This window comes from Oryzias latipes, chromosome 18 (assembly GCF_053564925.1).
Source record: "Oryzias latipes strain Hd-rR chromosome 18, Olatipes_Hd-rR_3.1".
Lineage (NCBI taxonomy): Eukaryota > Metazoa > Chordata > Actinopteri > Beloniformes > Adrianichthyidae > Oryzias > Oryzias latipes.
In genome coordinates, this window is record NC_136254.1 from 11021781 (window position 1) to 11039514 (window position 17734).

Consider the following 17734-nt stretch of genomic DNA (forward strand, 5'->3'; position numbering starts at 1 on the left):
TTCAGGTCCTACACCACCGGTACCGGTAAAGGCCACATCAACGCCTCGTGAAGCACTGACCAACTTCAACACAACTGGGCTGAGAGCAACACTCTGTTAGGATCATTTCAGCTAGAAATAGTGACATCTGCTGGTTGTTATTGATAAATCAGAGCATACATGCAGTCAAAACATCACGACTTCAACACAAACGATTATCTGGATAATGGTTTGATGTAGCACATATTTTGCAATTATATTTGCTTTGGAAATACAATTGGTAACTTTGACCATGACCATTTCACCTAGTGATGTGTCTGTCACAAATGAAACGGGGGCGGGGGATGTTTGCAAGTAGGACATGAACTGAGTATGAGAAGGAGACGAAGAGAGCACGATGGGGAAAAGACCGGAAGTAGAGCAACACAAAAACGTAAAGGAAATGACTCACAGTCCGGGGAAAAGATCGCAAAATATGGAACCATTTGACTTTGTATTGATAATAAAAGATCATAAAACATTGCAGAATCCGCAGGAAAATAATTTCATATAAAAGCAGCTCCACAACAGACACCTAAGAGAATCTTCTCCAGAACAGAGCAAATCAATACAGGACCAACCAAATCAGCTCCTCAAAGAGACTTTGAGACTTTTTCTAAAAGTCATCCTTTAGACTGAATGCACATCTTAACTTTTATTTTTATATAAGTTTTTGCTTTCAGTGTTTTCTGTTGATTCGCTTCAAATTTAGAACGAGAAAGATTATAAAGTGTAAGTAATTAAACGTTAAATTGTAAACAGCTGTTTTTTTAAATCATATTTTACAACATACATATTATAGCCTTATATGAATAAAACATTTTTACATTAGTTATTCATTTTGTGTTCATATTATTGTTGATAATAAATAAAGCAACAACAAAAAAAAAACCCTAAAGAGGCGTTTGGGAGCCGAAAGAGGCTCTTTTTAGTGAGCTGATCCAAAACAGCTGAATCTTTAAGAAGAGCCACGATTTCCATCACAACAATGAAGCCACACTTTCAACCGTTTTTCCGTCTGTTATATTGCCAGAATAAACTGTTGCATCCATTCTGTTTAAATCGCTCGTCAAACCGTTCAACCACTGACAGACTGTCAATGTGCTCGACAAGTGGTGACAAAACGAGGCCTCGTTTCATTTCAATTCAATTCAATTTTATTTGTATAGCCCAAATTCACAACAACAGTCGTCTCCATGGGCCTTGTGTTGGTAATTGAAAAAGTTAAAACATAATATCAAAAGGATCGTGAATAAATAGAATTCAATAGGAGAGTACTAAATTGAATAAACTGACTAAGCTATACTGGCATTCCTGCCCTTAGACCCTCCTTCGCGAAAAGGAAAAACTCCTAAAAAAACGGATTCCGGAAAAAACGAAGAAACCTCAGGGGTGTCCACATGAAGGAGGGATCCAGGACGGACAGGCGATTTACCAGAACTAATAGAGAAGGATTCTATAAAATCTAACTCTACAACTACATATTTAAAGTCCAGCAAATGATCTTTATCCAGCCGCAGTTGGGGGGACGGCCGGGGGCGCCAGTCGAGCCGTAGACAGGATCCACAGCCAGATGTAGGAGCAGTAGTAGAGGCAAGGTACTCGGTCAGGTACAGAGGAGAGACGAGCCAGAGATGAGCCAGAGGCAGGATGTGGGGTTTTCGTTTCGCCGCGTCTACTCTCCTTTTGCGGCGATCAGCGGGCGGCTGACGGCACCCAGCGCATTCGTTTCGCCGCGGGCGCGTGCATCTGCAGGGGGAGTTCGGGATGTCCGTGGCCCCCGATCAGGAGCAGTCCAGGTCTTCTCGTCTGCCGTGGTCAGCCGAATTTCTATGGTGAGCGGCATGCGGTTCTTTTCCCGTGTCATATTTCTAAGGCTAAGTTCTTGCTTCCTGTTTACTTAGGTCATCGGTGACGTCATGCCCGTAAGGACCCTGGGAATTTTAGTTTTTGGACTCATGGTCCACTTCATGATGCACTTCTGATTCATTTTTCTGCTGTATAGTTCTGCGTCGTCCAGTTATTGTTTCAGGGGTTGTGGGGTTTTTTCTGTTGTTGTGAAGGCTGGCGGTCCTCGTCTGGACAGGTTTCTCATGCTGGCTGAATTTGTTATGGCTTTTAGCATTTTCTCTGTTGCTGTTTTGTTCTTTGGGAGCTGAATGTGAATCTTGACTATCTTTAATTCGATGCTGGCTTTCTTATTATGGCGGTTCTTCTGTTTGTTTTCTTCGTTGTTGGAGCTGCTGGTTAGTCAGAATGTGAATTAGTCTCTCTTGGACCCGTCTCTGCTCCGTGTACATTTTCCCTATGCTTGGTCTCTCTTTTGCAGCGTCTATGGCTCATTTTTATTCACTCTGCGATCCTCGTTTGTTGCCTCGCACGTTCTGCATCTGGTTCTTCTCCGCCTGTTTTTCCCCGCTCTGTGTACCCCAGTGGGTCCTGCCCTGGCCTCAGGGACTTAGTCGGCCGCATTTGTGAGTGTGTCAGTCTCGTCGCGGCCTTGTTTTCTCGGCTGGACAGTTAATTTGTTATTCTCTCTCTCTGGTTTGGTTTGGAGGTTTGTGGGGGCTATGTGATGGATTCTTCCGGGGCATCGTTTTCAAAGCCGCCACTGAAGGTGGCCCCTAGGAAGTGTTCAGGTTGACGTGACTTGATCTGGACCTGTTAGCGCCTCGCAGTTCATCTTTCTGGGCATCAGTGGCCTGGTTCCTCATGCGCCTTCAGGATTAGTATATATTTTCTTCAGCTCCCCATGCTGTCTCCACGATTTTCCTCCGAACGCGATATAAGGCTGAGGATGACCGTTTCGCTGATGTTCTCACTGTTCTGCCTCTATGCCTCTCAGTGGCGTCTCTTGGCATTCAGTTGGCACTCAAAGTTTTGTCAGTTTACCTTTCAGCTGTCGTGGCAGTCCTCATAACATCGACTTTATTATCAGAAGCTCTGTACTGGATATTTATAGGCGATGGGTCCCCCTTCATTTTGGGAGTTATTGATGATTTCTCGGTGGCCACATTTCCTCAGATCCCTGGTCTTTTGAATCTCTGTGGAAAAAAAATTTATTTTCAAATCTGGGTTTCCACGTTGTCTATACTGTATGGTCCTCCACCCGTCCGGATTTATTTTTCTTCTATGGATCTGGATGGTTCATTGATGCTTGTCTCCCCATTATGTCATCTCTAGCTTTTGTGCAGCATGTCGTTTATTCAAATTTTGGTTGAATATGATTTTTCAATGATTGGGCCACCTGACATTTGCTGTGGCTTTGGTCCTATGGTCATCCGTTCATCTTGTGTTCTTGTTCTGGGTAGTTCGATTCTGGGCCCCGTGTTCCTGTTCTGGATTTTTGTGTTTTACGTTTGATCTTTCCCTCTCTATGCTTGGAGTGGTTTTGTTATGATGACTGTCGTGTCTTCAGGCTCCCTCCACTTGTTCTTCTGAGGCTGCGCCTTCTGGTTTTGGGGAAAAGGATTTAAGAGTGGTTTGTGTTTGTGTTTCAGAATCCACAGCTCTGATGGTTTTTAAGGGGTCGTCCGGTTGTGAGAGATTTCAGCCTTGGAGATTATCTTAAGGCGGTTTCAATAGTGAATGATAGTAATGTGTCATCGGTTGACTTGGTTACTGTTTAAATGACACCATGAGCAGTTTTTACCCTGACCGTAGGAAATATATCCCTTGCGCTCTCAAGCTTAGTTCAAGAGTTAAATCTTGTGTCCACAAGTCAGTCTTCTATCTGCCTTGCTTAAGCAGATGACACTCTGCTAGATGCTTCCCCATTTAGAGGCTTGTTATAATCCGCTTCTAAATGCTTAAGGGACAGTTTAGCAAAAATACTATCAAAACTTATGATCCCTCATAGCTCTCAAGTTCTCTTTTGCAGTATCCAGACGCCCTTGGCTAATTAAAATTTCAGTAGTCTGTACTTTGTTGTCCACAAATTTGAGAACCAATAATATCAAATACAAAGCATCAAATCCAGCCGAGCTGTAATCCTATGCTACGTGGGATGTTGACCTTCCTCATCTACAAATCTCCTTGGCTACTCTTCCCATCACCTGCTCCTTGATGACCTCCTGAAGATGCGTCCCTCTGAAACTGTCAAAGGTTACTTTTCTTATCATTGGAGTATATATAAAAATTGGTGTTAAGATTTCGTGCAGGTTCTATATTTCACTATCATTTCACTGTTGGAATTTGTTATTATGGTGGTTTCTATGGTGCGATAAATCCACAATGGGTCTGTACCTTAACTGTCTACTAAATTTCACTTTCTCAGATTTATTCTTTAAAAGCACTGTTATTTCATTTATCTCAAGCATTTTGAAACTGATCAGTTTCTGGGTTATTTATATATTCTTGTCAAGACTAATACTGCTTTGTCTTTATCTATGCATCGCATCCTGAGCCTGCGAACCCCTACGCCCCGATCAGCTTCTCCATTTCCAGAAAATGATGTCACCCCTGCATTCCTTGATCTGGTGCTGCAACGATGTCTGCTCAACGTACCTATTGCTGCACTGAAAGTGAAGGGGTGGTGGACCTCCTCTGCATTCCAATGACACTTCTGACTGAATTAATCACTCAATCAATGTCAACAGCAGAATGAATGTAAATCCTTCGATCATAGATGTTAAAAGAAAATTATTGCCAGGTGGAAGCCTCAAAATTTAGGATGTTCTAAGTTGTATCATAGTATGCGCTGGAGCTTGAATTTGGTTCTTAAGCTCATTTGTTTGTAGTATGCCAATGAAGCAAGTTCTTAATATTTGGATGGAACCTCAATTAAATGGATGTTACTTGAGTGCGTATAATTGGTATGCCAAATGGAGAAAAGTATGGCTATTAGCTCGTTCGTTGTACTGTCGTTGGGAGCTTCGAAATAATGGATGTTACTTAAGCTCATGTATATATAGTTGCCTAAATGGAAGAAGTTTATGGCCATCAAGCTTGTTCTTAGTTTAATGGAAGTTTGAATAATGGCTGTTACTTAAGCATGTCATAATACGCCATTGGAAGCATTGGAATGGATGTTAAGTTAGTGTCTCATACGGGTTGTTCTTGGCGGTTTAAATTATAGTTCCGCACAGCGCTTTGTGGACGTGAGCTTTACGTTCTAAAGATCAGGTATGAGTAATTCTTATGTTGGCTCCCCTTTTATTTCTTTCCCTCTCTCTTTCAGATAGTATGTTCCCCTAGTGGTTTCCACGAATGGGAGCGGCCCAACGGTCAATGGTGCCGGGTCACACATAGCAGATCCACTACATAGCATGTCCCCTTCGTGGCGCTTTACTCGAACGGAGGGGCCCAAACGGTCAATGATGCCGGGTCACACATAGCAGTCATACGGGAAAATGGAATGAAATGAAAATGGAATGCCGCCGAAAACACACCTCATCTTATTACACACTGATTATACATTCACATTTTTTCTTCTTCTGGATGATCTTGGTGTTGGGGGTTTTGTTACCCGAAAGTTTTATGGAAATTTCTCATGGAATTGAACGGAGCCTTATGCCAAACGAAAAAATGTGAATGCCAACTTAAAGAATGTGGAAAATTAAGTATGTTAAATAAAAATGTCTCACCGCAAGAGTTGTCTGACTGAAATGACGACTTGTCGTATTTCAGGCAGATACTCGCTGCAGTGTTTACCCTAGGGCGGTTCAGTCAAGTAACTCACCTGCTCAGCGTCCTATTTAAGCCCAGGTGCGCAGCTGTTCATTCTCTTTCTTACCTTCAGCGCTCATTCTTCGCCCCTCCCTCCTTCCCGGCTTCCACCTGTGGGCTCCATAAAGGGGGGTTTTGTTACCCGAAAGTTTTATGGAAATTTTTCATGGAATTGAACGAAGCCTTATGCCAAACGAAAAGATGTGAATGCCAACTTAAAGAATGTGGAAAATTAAGTATGTCCAATAAATAATTCTTACTGCAAGAGTTGTCTGACTGAAATGAAAGCCAATCACTACCACCTAACATGAACTCAGCCAACATAATTCTTCTTCTAAAACCAGACAAAGATCCCACTAGTCCTTCAAGCTATCGCCCTATTTCTTTAATCAATGCAGATGTAAAAATTATCTGCAAAGCACTAGCACAGAGAATAGAAAAAATCACTCTTCACATAATTCACTTCAACCAAACTGGATTCATCAAAGGCAGACACTCGGATGACAATCTCCGCAGACTTGTTAATATAATTGACTTTGCCACCATTAAAAACCAGGAAATGACCATACTATCGCTGGATGCTGCCCTCCATAAGTTTGGGTTTGGAGAATCATTCGTCAATTGGATTAAAATATTATATCACAACCCCAATGCATCAGTTAGAACTAATAAACAGACTTCCAACAGGTTCTTTCTCGGAAGAGGAACAAGACAGGGTTGCCCACTCTTCCCCTCTCTGTTTGCTATATTTATTGAGCCTTTAGCTGCAGCAATAGGACAGAATGAGAGCATTAAAGGAATTAAAAACAAACACAGCCATCATAAAATTAGCCTCTATGCAGATGACATATTACTGTTTTTAAGTCATTTACATTCTGTAAATGAAACAACAACAATCATTAATAAATTCTCCTCTATATCAGACTACTCCATTAATTGGAACAAGTCTGTTTTATTACCACTGAACAGTAATGCAGAGCGGAGCATCTGCTTGAGTGTTTGGTTAAACCGCTCAGTCAGTCCGTCTGTCTGTGAATGATAGGGGGTTGTTCGAATACTCTTTATGCCCAGGAGCTGGTAAACCTGTATAAGCAGTGTAGACATAAAGTTAGTCTCCTGGGGCCTCATTTATAAACGTTGCGTACGCACAAAAGAAGGCGTACGCCACTCTCTACGCAATAGTTGAGATTTATAAAAAGCAAACGTGACAGGAAAATGTGCGGTCCTTCACGCAAGCTCTGACCCAGGCGTACGCACAAAAACGGGTGAAATGAGAAACGGCGACACCGTCGGCAGATGGAAGAAACACGTGAAAGTGAAAATGATAATACTGCCTCTCAGAAATTACATGAAGACTTTACAAAGCAAGTCTTACAATTAACAGCCTACACGAACACCCGTTTGATCGATCAGCAGTGAAACAAATAAAAAAAAAAAAATCAAACGAAAATTACAACAGAAATTCAAATGAACACTTATTTGCAAACGAAAAGTGAAATATGTTGTGCAATTCATCCTCATAAATAATATAGTTAACAGAACCCGTCAATGTGTCCGTCTGGCGGAGCAGATATAGGTGCAATCAGACAGAGAGATGGATAGATAGAGAGAGATGCATTAATTGTCCACTGGGGAAAGTTGTTTTCATAGTAAAACATTTCTTCATAAGCTACGGAATTATGGTATTCATGCATATGCCTTTATTTTGTTTTATTTTTGATAAAACAATGTATGGCGTATGTCTCAACCATTCAGAAAGCAACAAGAAATTACATTTGCGCTGATCAATATCCCTTTTCCACGTCGATTATTACCGACATCTGTAGCTTGTCAGATGTAATTAAATGGAGGGAAATAAAATGCCCCATCACAATGCGTAATGACGCACAATGGCTGATCTTGCGCTCTTAGAAGATGTGGCAAATGGAAGAATTCGGAGTGAACGCATCTTTAGACAGCAAGAAGACTTGCTGGCTTATGAGCCGGTTCCGACTTCCTCGAGCCGTACTGTAGGAGCTTTTGGGGGTGTGTCACCCGGTGCATCTGGCGCGTCGTGTCCCCCTGCGCCTCAGTCACCACTCCACTTAAGGGATTCCCCAATTATTGCCGCCAGTCTGTCATCAAGAGGGGTCAGCTCCGGTGTCGTACCCCCCCCCCCCGTGGCAGACACACTCTGGCGATGCAGCGCCAGAAGTTTTTTTTGCCTCGACCCTTTCTTTCTTATTTCGGCCACGGTCCGAGGTTGTGAGGCTGCAGCATTTACGGCGTAAATGCGAAGTTTTATAAATGAGGCCCCTGGTCTGCCAAAATTTCTTTAGGGAAACCCACTTTTGAGAAAAAGTGCACCAGAGAGAATGCAACAGCTTCTGCCTTGACACATTTCAAAGCAAAGACTTCTGGGTATTTTGTTGCGTAATCTGTAATGACCAGCATGTAATGATTTCCAGCTCTGCTTCTTTCTACAGGGCCAACAACATCCATGCCCAAACGTTTGAAGGGAGTCCCAATTATTGGAAGAGGCTGGAGCGGAGCTTTCACTGACCTTTTCATAGATATCTTCTGGCACTGAGGGCAACTCTTACAGTATTTGTCGACATCTGCATGCAAGCCAGGCTCCTCTCTCTCTGTGCAGGGTGGGTGATGCTGGGCCTGGGGTGTCGGCGCGTCGGGGGATGGGACCCCTGGGCTGAGGGGACCTGGTCCCTATGCTGGGGGGGGGCTGGGGGACAGCTGTTTGACCACCGGGGGACAGTCTACCAGCTGTCCCCAACTTACCCCTTTCTTGATATAGCTATTTGGCAGTGGTCCCTCTCCCAGGGTTGCCGTATGGAATGGGCTCACCCTCTCTCGGTTTTATTTGCACCTTAGACATGTAGGGCCCTTGGTAGGGGGGGTGCTTGGACATCACTGCCAGCAAGCAGCAGATGTCCTCTCAGCGCCCTACCCGCCAATTTTAACCGCACCTTAGACATTTAGTGCCCCTTGGTGGGGAGGGTGAAGGGACATCACCTTACCGTAATGATAAACAACCAGCAACTTGTTGCTTTATGCTGCTTCATGGTCCCCCCCCCCTCCTATTATCACCCTCCTATGCCCCCTCTCTAACATCCCTCTCTTTTCTTCCGTCCTTTCCTTTTCCGTCTGGTCCATCACAAAAGATTTTCGAATATGATTGAAATGAATAAAGTTTGGCCTCAATTACCAAAGGGGTTTATTCAGATTAACAACCCCTGTTATTAAAGTAAAATATGTCCAACACAAGAGGCCCTCAGTTCTCACCTGTCTGCCCAGCAGTTGGACAGGACAAGTTAAAAAAAACAAAAACAAAAAAAGTTAATCAAAATAAATAAATGGTACCATTGAACAGAAAACGGGCCGGGTTGATGAAGCAGAACTTTGTGTTTCAGGAACTTGGCCATTGGCATCGGAATCCAGAATTTCCCAGTAGGCTTAGCAGTGAGCCTACCGCTCCGTGGATCCGGGGTTTCAACCTGGACAGCCTTTTGGTGGGAAAAGGAACACTCACCTGTCTTGATTAGAGGCCAACTGCAAGCTGATTTTAGCCCTCCCCCTGCAGGTACGGGCAGCTAGGCATAGTTTAACCTGTGGCCGGGTTGCTGGGCGCCTTTGCCGTGGTCCTGGCAGAGCTATTGCTGCCATACGCGCTAGGTATGGTCTACGGCAGGGGTGTCAAACTCATTTTCATCGAGGGCCACATCAGGATAGTGGCTGTCCTCAAAGGGCCAGATATAACTTATACATGTAACTAAATGTAATGAAAAATAAGCGCAACTACTCCTTAATGCTAAATTACTCATTTATTTATTTATTATAACTTTTTAAAGTGACATTTACCGTTGCATTAAAAAAACCAACATACATTTACTTGTTATAGCAGCCCAATCTGATATTTCAAGTCCGATTCCCCCTAAATGTGAATAAATATACTCCAATTTTTTATTTTTATTTTAAACTTGTATGCTCTCGCGGGCCACATAAAATGACATGGAGGGCTACATTTTGCCCCCGGGCCGTGAGTTTGACACATGTGGTCTGGATGACATCATACCAGAGGCTTAATTCAGGTGAGTCCGAAAAATGGGCGTCTTTCAGGAGGGAGGGGGTTAAAAGAGATCAAACTGTTGAATGTTTGAGTGAAACAAAAGTCCCATTCATCATCATTTATTTCTTTATTTAAGTTCAATTTTACCAGAAGGTCCATCAGCCTACATCACATCATGAAAGCAAGAAGACTGTTTGATCTCACGGTTAGAAAAGATTGTTCTAAAGCCTCTGAGGGAGATGATGATGGTTTCTTCCTGCATATCTTGCAGCTGCAGGATCTACAGGAAGAAACTATCAGTCAGAAAGTAAAACCAGCAAAAACCTCAGAAAACTAAAAAATGCATACAAACGTCAGCAAAGTGAACACTAAGGGTTTTAGATGGAAGAAGGGGATGATTTCAGCCTTCCTTTGTTTTTTTTTTACCAGTGGAGACGGGCGGCTGGCGTCCTGGACCGCCATCCTGGGCTTCATTGTCATGATGTCACTCGATGTGGGATTGGGCTGAAGCTGCCATGACGACGGCCAATCTTTCAGCGTCTTTTAAAAGCGAACCAAATGAGACGTTTGTTGAGTGATTAACGGGAGCTGACGCTACTTGTGAAGGTTGTGGGTCCAGCGAGATGTTTCCACGTTCACGCCATGTTTCTGGACAGGTGGTGACCTTCTGCTGACATTTCAGTAGAATACTTGAAATCATTGTTTTTATGGAAATACAAGGGACTGACAAAAAACACATTTTTCTTCTTACTGATTTTGAACTTTCATCAACACCCAATCATTTTTTGCCACCTACAGACCTAGCTAAACATCTCTTATTAACTTTCAACAGGCAAATGTTGAAACCTGAGTCGCTGCTTTTCTAAGAACTCAATAAAAGGTTGTCCTTTAAATTGATATCGTTGATTTTCTTTCTTCGAAGTCATTTGTTGAAGCTCTTGGTAATCTCAATTGATGATGACAAAGTTATTTCGTAGTTTGACCAGAAATGGAATATTTGCTTGCAGGTCAGAGAAGTAGGTCTTAGCCCAAGCGATCTCTGGTCTTTGAAACAGCGTCTCTATGAACTCTGGGGTCTTAAAGCAGTACTTCTCCTTGGCATTGAAAATCTGGATCTGTCTTTTTCCATATGGACCTTCTCCGTATTCCACTGAACATATTCTGTCCATGTACTGATAGGCAGAGAATGCGTCACCGTGGACCGAGGCCACCGTCTGTAGGTAGGCCTTGTATTTCTCCAACAGGAAGTTCATTTGTTGATGGTAAACGGCAGCTGCAAGAGTGGCCTTGACTCCCGCCGACCCTTCCAGACGAGCCTCGTGGATTAGCATCTGTGTGTGGAAGGCGGCTCCGTTCACCCACTGCTTCAGGAAGCGAGTGCTCATGTGTCCGTCAAATACCATGGAGTTCTGAAACAAAGAACACACAAGTCTCACCTGAAGAGACTGCAGTACACCTGTTTAGTATCACCTGTCTATCCCCCCTGTCTGTTGTCACCTGTCTGTCCTGACCTGTCTGTGGTCACCTGTCTATCATCACCTGTCTGTGGTCACCTGTTTATCATCACCTGTCTATCTTTACCTGTGTAGTGTCAGCTGTCTTTGGTCATCTGTCTGTCGTCACCTGTCTGTTGTCAACTTTCTGTTGTGACCTGTCTGTCATCACGTCTATCTTCACCTGTCTGTTGTCACCTGTCTATGGTCACCTGTCTATGGCCAGCTGTCTATCATCAGATGACTGTTATCACCTGTCTGTTGTCAGCTGTCTGTCATGACTTGTCTGTGGTCATCTGTTTATCCTCACCTGTCTGTGGTCACCTGTATGTCTTAACCTGTCTGTTGTCACCTGTCTGTCATGACTTGTCTGTCTTCACTTGTTTATCTTCAACTGTCTATCACCTGTCTGTGGTCACCTGTTTATTGTCATCTGTCTGTAATCACCTCTCTGTTGTCAACTGTCTGTCATGACTTGTCCGTCGTCACCTGTCTATGATCACCTCTTTATCATCACTTTTTTTTTTTGTCACCTGTCTGTTATCCACTGTCTATGGTCATCTCTCTATCGTCAGCTGTCTGTTTTATGTCACCTGTCTATGGTCACCTGTGTGTTGTTACTTGGTTATCGTCACCTGTCTATGGTCACCTGTCTGTTGTCACTTTTCTATCCTCACTTGTCTATCGTCATCTGTCTATCTTCACCTGTCTATCGCCACCTGTCTGTTGTCACTTTTCTATCCTCACTTGTCTATTGTCATCTGGTGATCTTCACCTGTCTATCGCCACCTGTCTGTTGTCACCTGTCTATGGTCACCTGTCGGTTGTTCCCTGTCTATCATCACCTTTCTTCTTTCACCTGCTTATTGTCACCTGTTTAGTGTCATCAGTCTATGGTCATCTGTCTATGGTCAGCCGTCTGTTGTCACCTGTCTATGGTCACCTGTATGTCGTCACCTGTCCATCGTCACCTTTCTGTTTTCACATGTCTCTTGTCACATGTCTATCATCACCTGTATGTTGTCACCTGTCTGTCGTCACCTGTCTATGGACATCTGTCTGTTGTTACCTTGCTGTTGACACTTGTATGTTGTCACCTGTTAATATCACTTGTTCTTCACATGTTGGCTTAATCAAAGTCGATTTATGACAGAGTAAACTTCGTCTCTCTTGGAAAAATGAATGTGAAAACTGATCTGTTTGTCATCAGATCATCTCTCTTTCTTTCCTGAAGGACTTCAGCTCTAAGTTCAGTTTTATAGATTTGAACCTGCAACCGTGTCAGCTGAGTACTCAGTTCCGCCTCCAGGCGGCGGGTGTCGTCCAGCTGAAGCCTTGGGTTCCTCAGGGTTATCTGCAGACGTTTTAAGTAGTCGTCCATCAGATCTCGTACCTGAACACAACAAAAGAGAGTTTGAGGGTAAAGTTTCAGTACTTTTCAGAGCATCTATGTCTTTCTTGGTCGTCTCGGTCCTGCTGATCTCCTCACCTCACTGGCCTTCTCCTCTGCAAAGACCCGCCGCAGCATTTGAGCCGTGCCCATGGCGTTCTTGCCCAGGGACACGCCGATTATCTCCAGTAACATAGAAATGCAGAGCGCCACTGGCCCCAGGGCGTTCGCGATGGGGGTGAGTCCGCCCAGAGTAGACCCCAGCTTCTCCAGGGTGTTCCCAATGTAGATCAGGTCTTGTCCCTGTATGATGTAGTCTCTGTAGGCGTTCAGCTGCGCTGTTGCACCCAATCCTGAGAATTTCTGCAGAGACCTGCGGGAAATCCACACCTTCAAATCCACAACAACAGAACCGGAGAAGGTCTTTGGACCGGTTAAACTTACTGGTCGATGTCAAAGCCTTTCCATTCGGCTGAAGTAAAGAGTGCATTGGCGTACAGGTTCAGTTCCTGCTGCCGCTGGTCTGCAGACAAAGACACGGTGTCCCCCATCCTTAGAAAAGTCCCAGAGTAGTAGGAGATGCAGCAGCTAAGACTGTTTGCTCCCAGAAGTCCAGCTTCACTGACCGCTCGGGTGGATGTGAGTAAAGTTCATGCTGCATCTGTGACAACTGTTGACATTCTGATAAGAGAGGCCATCGACATTAAGCAAACCCCCCATTACGGGAAGGAACGTGTGTATGAAGGGGGGGGGGACTGAACATGAAAAATAAACTCCTCCAACTTTACATGTAGAGAGAAGAACTACAAAACTTCCATGAGAAATAATAAAACGCTAAAGTAGTCTGTTCATCAGCTTCAGAAAGATAGAGACGATTCAAAAAAGTTATCCAAAGAAAAGTCTGGGGGGTTTGTGGTCACATGACCCGCCACTCAGTTCACAATGGGAAGTTTCCATAAATCCACAAACAGTCCTCTGACCCTCCAGGTTAATAGAAAACCTCTTTGGATCCCCCCCACACACACACACACACACAAACACTCCTCTGAACATCAGACTTCCAGAAAGAGAAGATCATCGTCAAGGAAAGCTTCAGACGGACTCCACAGACTTCTTTCATGTGAAGTTTTCTCTAACGCTGATCACTTAAACATTTCCAAAGAACTAGATGAGATGCCGACCAGAACACCAGAACATCAGCTTTGATCTCATTTAGCGTGGGGGGAGGATACAACATGTCTCCGGACCGCCAACATCACAGCAATCACCAAACATGGTGTATATGTGAGCAGGTGGGACAAACTAATTGCATGATTGGATGGTTTTTGCATGTTTGTTGTGTTTTTACACCCCTTGCATGCTGCATGTGGACACGCCCCTTAATTAGAAGCACCTGCTCTTAATTGAGAGACTATATAGGAGTGGAGCAGAGAAGCAGACGGGGGCTCCAGAATGTAGTGGACTCTGGGAAAAGTTCCTGCCTGGCCAGGAGGGCGCACACCCCAGGGGCGCTTGGTTCTGCGCACCCTGGGAGCATGGCATACACGCCGGGAACCACCGGGCCTCTATGCACAGGGGACGCATTTGGACCGCCAGACCACTCATCAGATGCACCAATGGAGTGAGGAGGGCGCACGCACCGGGGGCAATTGGACCGCTGGGACCGCCAGTTCTGCCATGCCGTCAACACGCAGGGGCAGGGCAGGGACCCTGCCGGTGTTGTAAGTATCCCGACGTGACTTAGCAGACTGGTAGAAACACACAAGAAGGCTGGGTCCAACCTGGATGTTGGAGTACCTTTGGTGCTGCCGCTTGTGTGTTTCCATGCAGGAGTCCCAGCGCGCCGGAAGGCCAGCCAGAAGCGACATGACACGGGGAGGAGTGTGTGAGGCTGAAAACGCGCAGAGGCAGAGGGGAACTCTGCCTGGCCTGTGAGTATGGGAAAGCGTAGCCACACTCCTCAGGATGGCCTAAGGCAACCGTGGTTGCTTCTGGTGCTGGCAGATGTGTTTGCCTGCAGGTCCTGGTGCGTGTGACCCGAGGACTTCCCTGATCATGGAGGAAGGACATCATGGGTGCAGTCTGGCGGGTGGAGGACGTCCCCTGGATTCCGGATCTGCTGTCTCCCAAAGCTGCTTTTGTCGACTGTCCCCCGGACTTTTAGTATTGCTTTTTAGTCGTTTTTACCCTGTTTCTGCATCTTATTGTATTTTATACTTTTTAGAGCGGTTTTATGTATTTTAGTTTTTATCATCTCATTGGCCAGTCAGGTTTTAAGATTAATAAACTGTTTTTGTGGCCAAAAATACCCCGTTCCTCTTTGGTGGCTCGTGTGTTCTCACCCAGATCATCCCTCTAATCTGCAATATTTCAATTTCATCTTTTCATCCCATCATCTCCAAACTTCTTACTGCCTTTCACCATCAACCACCCCCCTAACATATACACACACACATATGTGTCGTGTACGTACAGTGAAAGTAAAAAGTATTTTATCCCTTGCTTATTTAGTTGCTTTGTCCACTAATAAAGAAATGACCATTCCATACTTTTAATGGTAGATGTATTCAAATTCAAATTGATTTTATTTATATAGCACCTTTCATGACAGCAAAGACAGCTCAAGGTGCTGTACATAAAAACAAAATCAAATGCAATAAAATACAATAAGGTACATTAAATAAACCCCACACAATAAAATACACAAAGACAAACACCAGTGGAAAAAAATAAAATAAATAAAGATGAACCAGAGAAACCAGAAAGCGCCGTCTGCCCTGTCCTCCTATTGGTCAGTATAAAACCCAAACACCCCAGCCAAGGGTGAGAAAACACTCGTAAACAGTCTAATAAAATAAATGTGTTAAAATATCATAAAAAGTATACAAGTAAAATTCTAGATTTAAACAGATTTGTATATGATAAAATGTCATAAAATACAAGAATAAAAATTCTAGATTAATCAAATAAAATGATGTGATAAAACATCATAAAACATAAAAAGATTGAAGAATAAATATTTATGATAAAATATCATAAAATATAAAAGTAAAAAAATAAATATATATATATATGTATATATATATATATACATATACATATATAGATTAAACAAGTAAAATGTTAAAATTATGTATTAAAACATCATAAAACATAAAAAGACATAAAATCTAATTGAAAGCTAATTTAAAAAGGTGTGTCTTTAATTTCTTTTTAAAAACTTCCACATTGGATGAGGCCCTCACATCCTCAGGCAGACTATTCCACAGACGAGGCCCGTAGTATCTAAATGAGGCCTCTCCGTGGTTTTTTGTCCTGACCATGGGGACCTTCAGCAAGCCTGCACCTGAGGACCTAAGGACTCTAGGTGGTTCATACGATAAAAGCAAGTCTGATATAAAAGAAGGACTAAGACCATGGACACACCTAAAAACTAGTAAAAGAATTTTGAAATCAACCCTGAAGCTGACGGGGAGCCAGTGCAAAGATTTTAACATTGGTGTAATGTGCTCCCTCTTCCTGGTTCTCGTTAAAAGGCATGCAGCAGAGTTCTGGACTAGCTGCACGCGATTGATAGTGGTTTTCTTTACACCAGAAAGGAGGGCATTACAATAATCTATCCTTGATGTAATAAAAGCATGGATTAAGATTTCAGCACTGGCTCCAGAGAGAAAGGGTCTCACTCGGGCGATATTTCTGAGATGGTAAAATGCAGTCTTGGTTACTTGATTGACATGTTTTTCAAAGCTAAGATCTGCCTCTAAAATCACACCAAGGTTCCTTACTGTATCACATATTTTCATAAAGTGGGTTGACAGATAAAATTGGACCCATCTCTCTCAGCTTCAGAACCGATAACCAAGACTTCAGTCTTGTCCTGATTGAGCCGTATTCTAACATGGAGAGACAGAATATCAAAATAAAAATCCAGAAAATAACTTTAAAGAATTTATTAAAATGTATCTGTATTTCACTGAGGGAAATAAGTATTTCATCCCTCAATCCAAAAGCACTTAATACTTTGTGGCAATTCCTTTGTTTGCAAGCACTGCCGTCAAACGTTTGTTGCAGTTAAGGTTAGCATACATCAGTGATGGGGGGGGTTCAGCCTGAAATGTACCTTGGGGGAAGGACCTACTGATTGATTGATTGATTTGATTTATTTAAGTGTCATGCACTAATGTGCCCAGCCCACACGGGCTTATATGACACTGAAAGACAATACATAAAGATACATCCCCATCACCAAAAATACAATAATCCCCCTAATCAGAGTCTAACAGAATACAAAGTGTACATTCTCATTGTCCATGCCTTTGACACAAAATTTGCCAAACAAAAGATTTCATTTTCAAAAAGCCAACGTAAAATTTTGTCTTCAGATAACCAAAACAAATCAGGACATTTCTTTTCTATTACCTCATACATACAAAGTCTCTGTTTTTCATACAAAGGACAATAAAACAAAAAACGAAATTCATCCTCCACCACTTGCAGCTCACAGACCTCACAGTCTTTCCTCCTCAGGAATGCCTTTAAAGCGCCCTACTTCCACCTGTAGGGGGAGCACTCCTGCTCTTAGTTGAGCACATAAGGATCTTTGTCCTCTTTTTAAGTTATATATAACATATGGCTCAGCAGAAAATGTGTACTTAATTTGCAAATAAGTTCGTAATTTTGGTTTTTGAAGCAGTTTCATTTTCCAGTCTTTTTCATAATAACCAACTAAAGTTTCCTTAACATTATCTATCTTACATTTCAAACAATTAAAAAATAATGATTGTAGGTTCACAGAGGACAGAATGTTAAACACATCTTTACACCAGGGATCAAATATTTTACGTGCAAGTCTCTCTGCAGGTAAAGTCACCAGCCGGTTCCATAATCTGAGAACTTCTGCTCTTTGTTTGATCACACAAGGTTCCCACCCCATGTCCCCCTCTATGGCGGCTTTAGCGGTGAACCTGTGTACAACCAGAAAATATCTCATTGCCCAGTTTTGAACATTATCACACTCAGGAGTGTCTTCATAACCCCAGACTCCTGCAGAATAAAATAACACAGATGCCACCATGGCATCGCACAATTTACTAAACGTGTCAA

The 17734-nt window shown here is 43.2% G+C and overlaps 1 protein-coding gene and 1 long non-coding RNA gene across 2 annotated transcripts; one reads left to right on the forward strand and one right to left on the reverse strand.

Moving 5' to 3' along the window:
* Positions 1-9856: 9856 nt before the first annotated feature.
* On the reverse strand, positions 9857-13284 carry LOC101174798 (uncharacterized). Its single transcript, XM_004084304.5, has 4 exons — positions 13076-13284; positions 12731-13004; positions 12512-12634; positions 9857-11157 (listed from the first exon to the last, which is right to left on the reverse strand). The coding sequence occupies exons 1-4, from the start codon at positions 13180-13182 to the stop codon at positions 10696-10698; spliced, it is 966 nt and encodes a 321-aa protein (XP_004084352.1). The 5' UTR covers positions 13183-13284; the 3' UTR covers positions 9857-10695.
* A 141-nt stretch (positions 13285-13425) lies between these two features.
* On the forward strand, positions 13426-14939 carry LOC111949301 (uncharacterized). Its single transcript, XR_013650925.1, has 2 exons — positions 13426-14352; positions 14462-14939. It is a non-coding gene; the product is annotated as an uncharacterized LOC111949301 (long non-coding RNA).
* The last annotated feature ends 2795 nt before the right edge of the window (positions 14940-17734 follow it).

Bases quoted from the DNA above. Each gene is read 5' to 3' on its own strand.
- LOC101174798 (XM_004084304.5), bottom strand. From the start codon at position 13,182: ATGGGGGACACCGTGTCTTTGTCTGCAGACCAGCGGCAGCAGGAACTG. The intron at 13,005-13,075 runs GTAAGTTTAACC...GATTTCCCGCAG, and splicing joins AAAGGCTTTGACATCGACCA to GTCTCTGCAGAAATTCTCAG. The intron at 12,635-12,730 runs GTGAGGAGATCA...TGTTGTGTTCAG, and splicing joins CAGAGGAGAAGGCCAGTGAG to GTACGAGATCTGATGGACGA.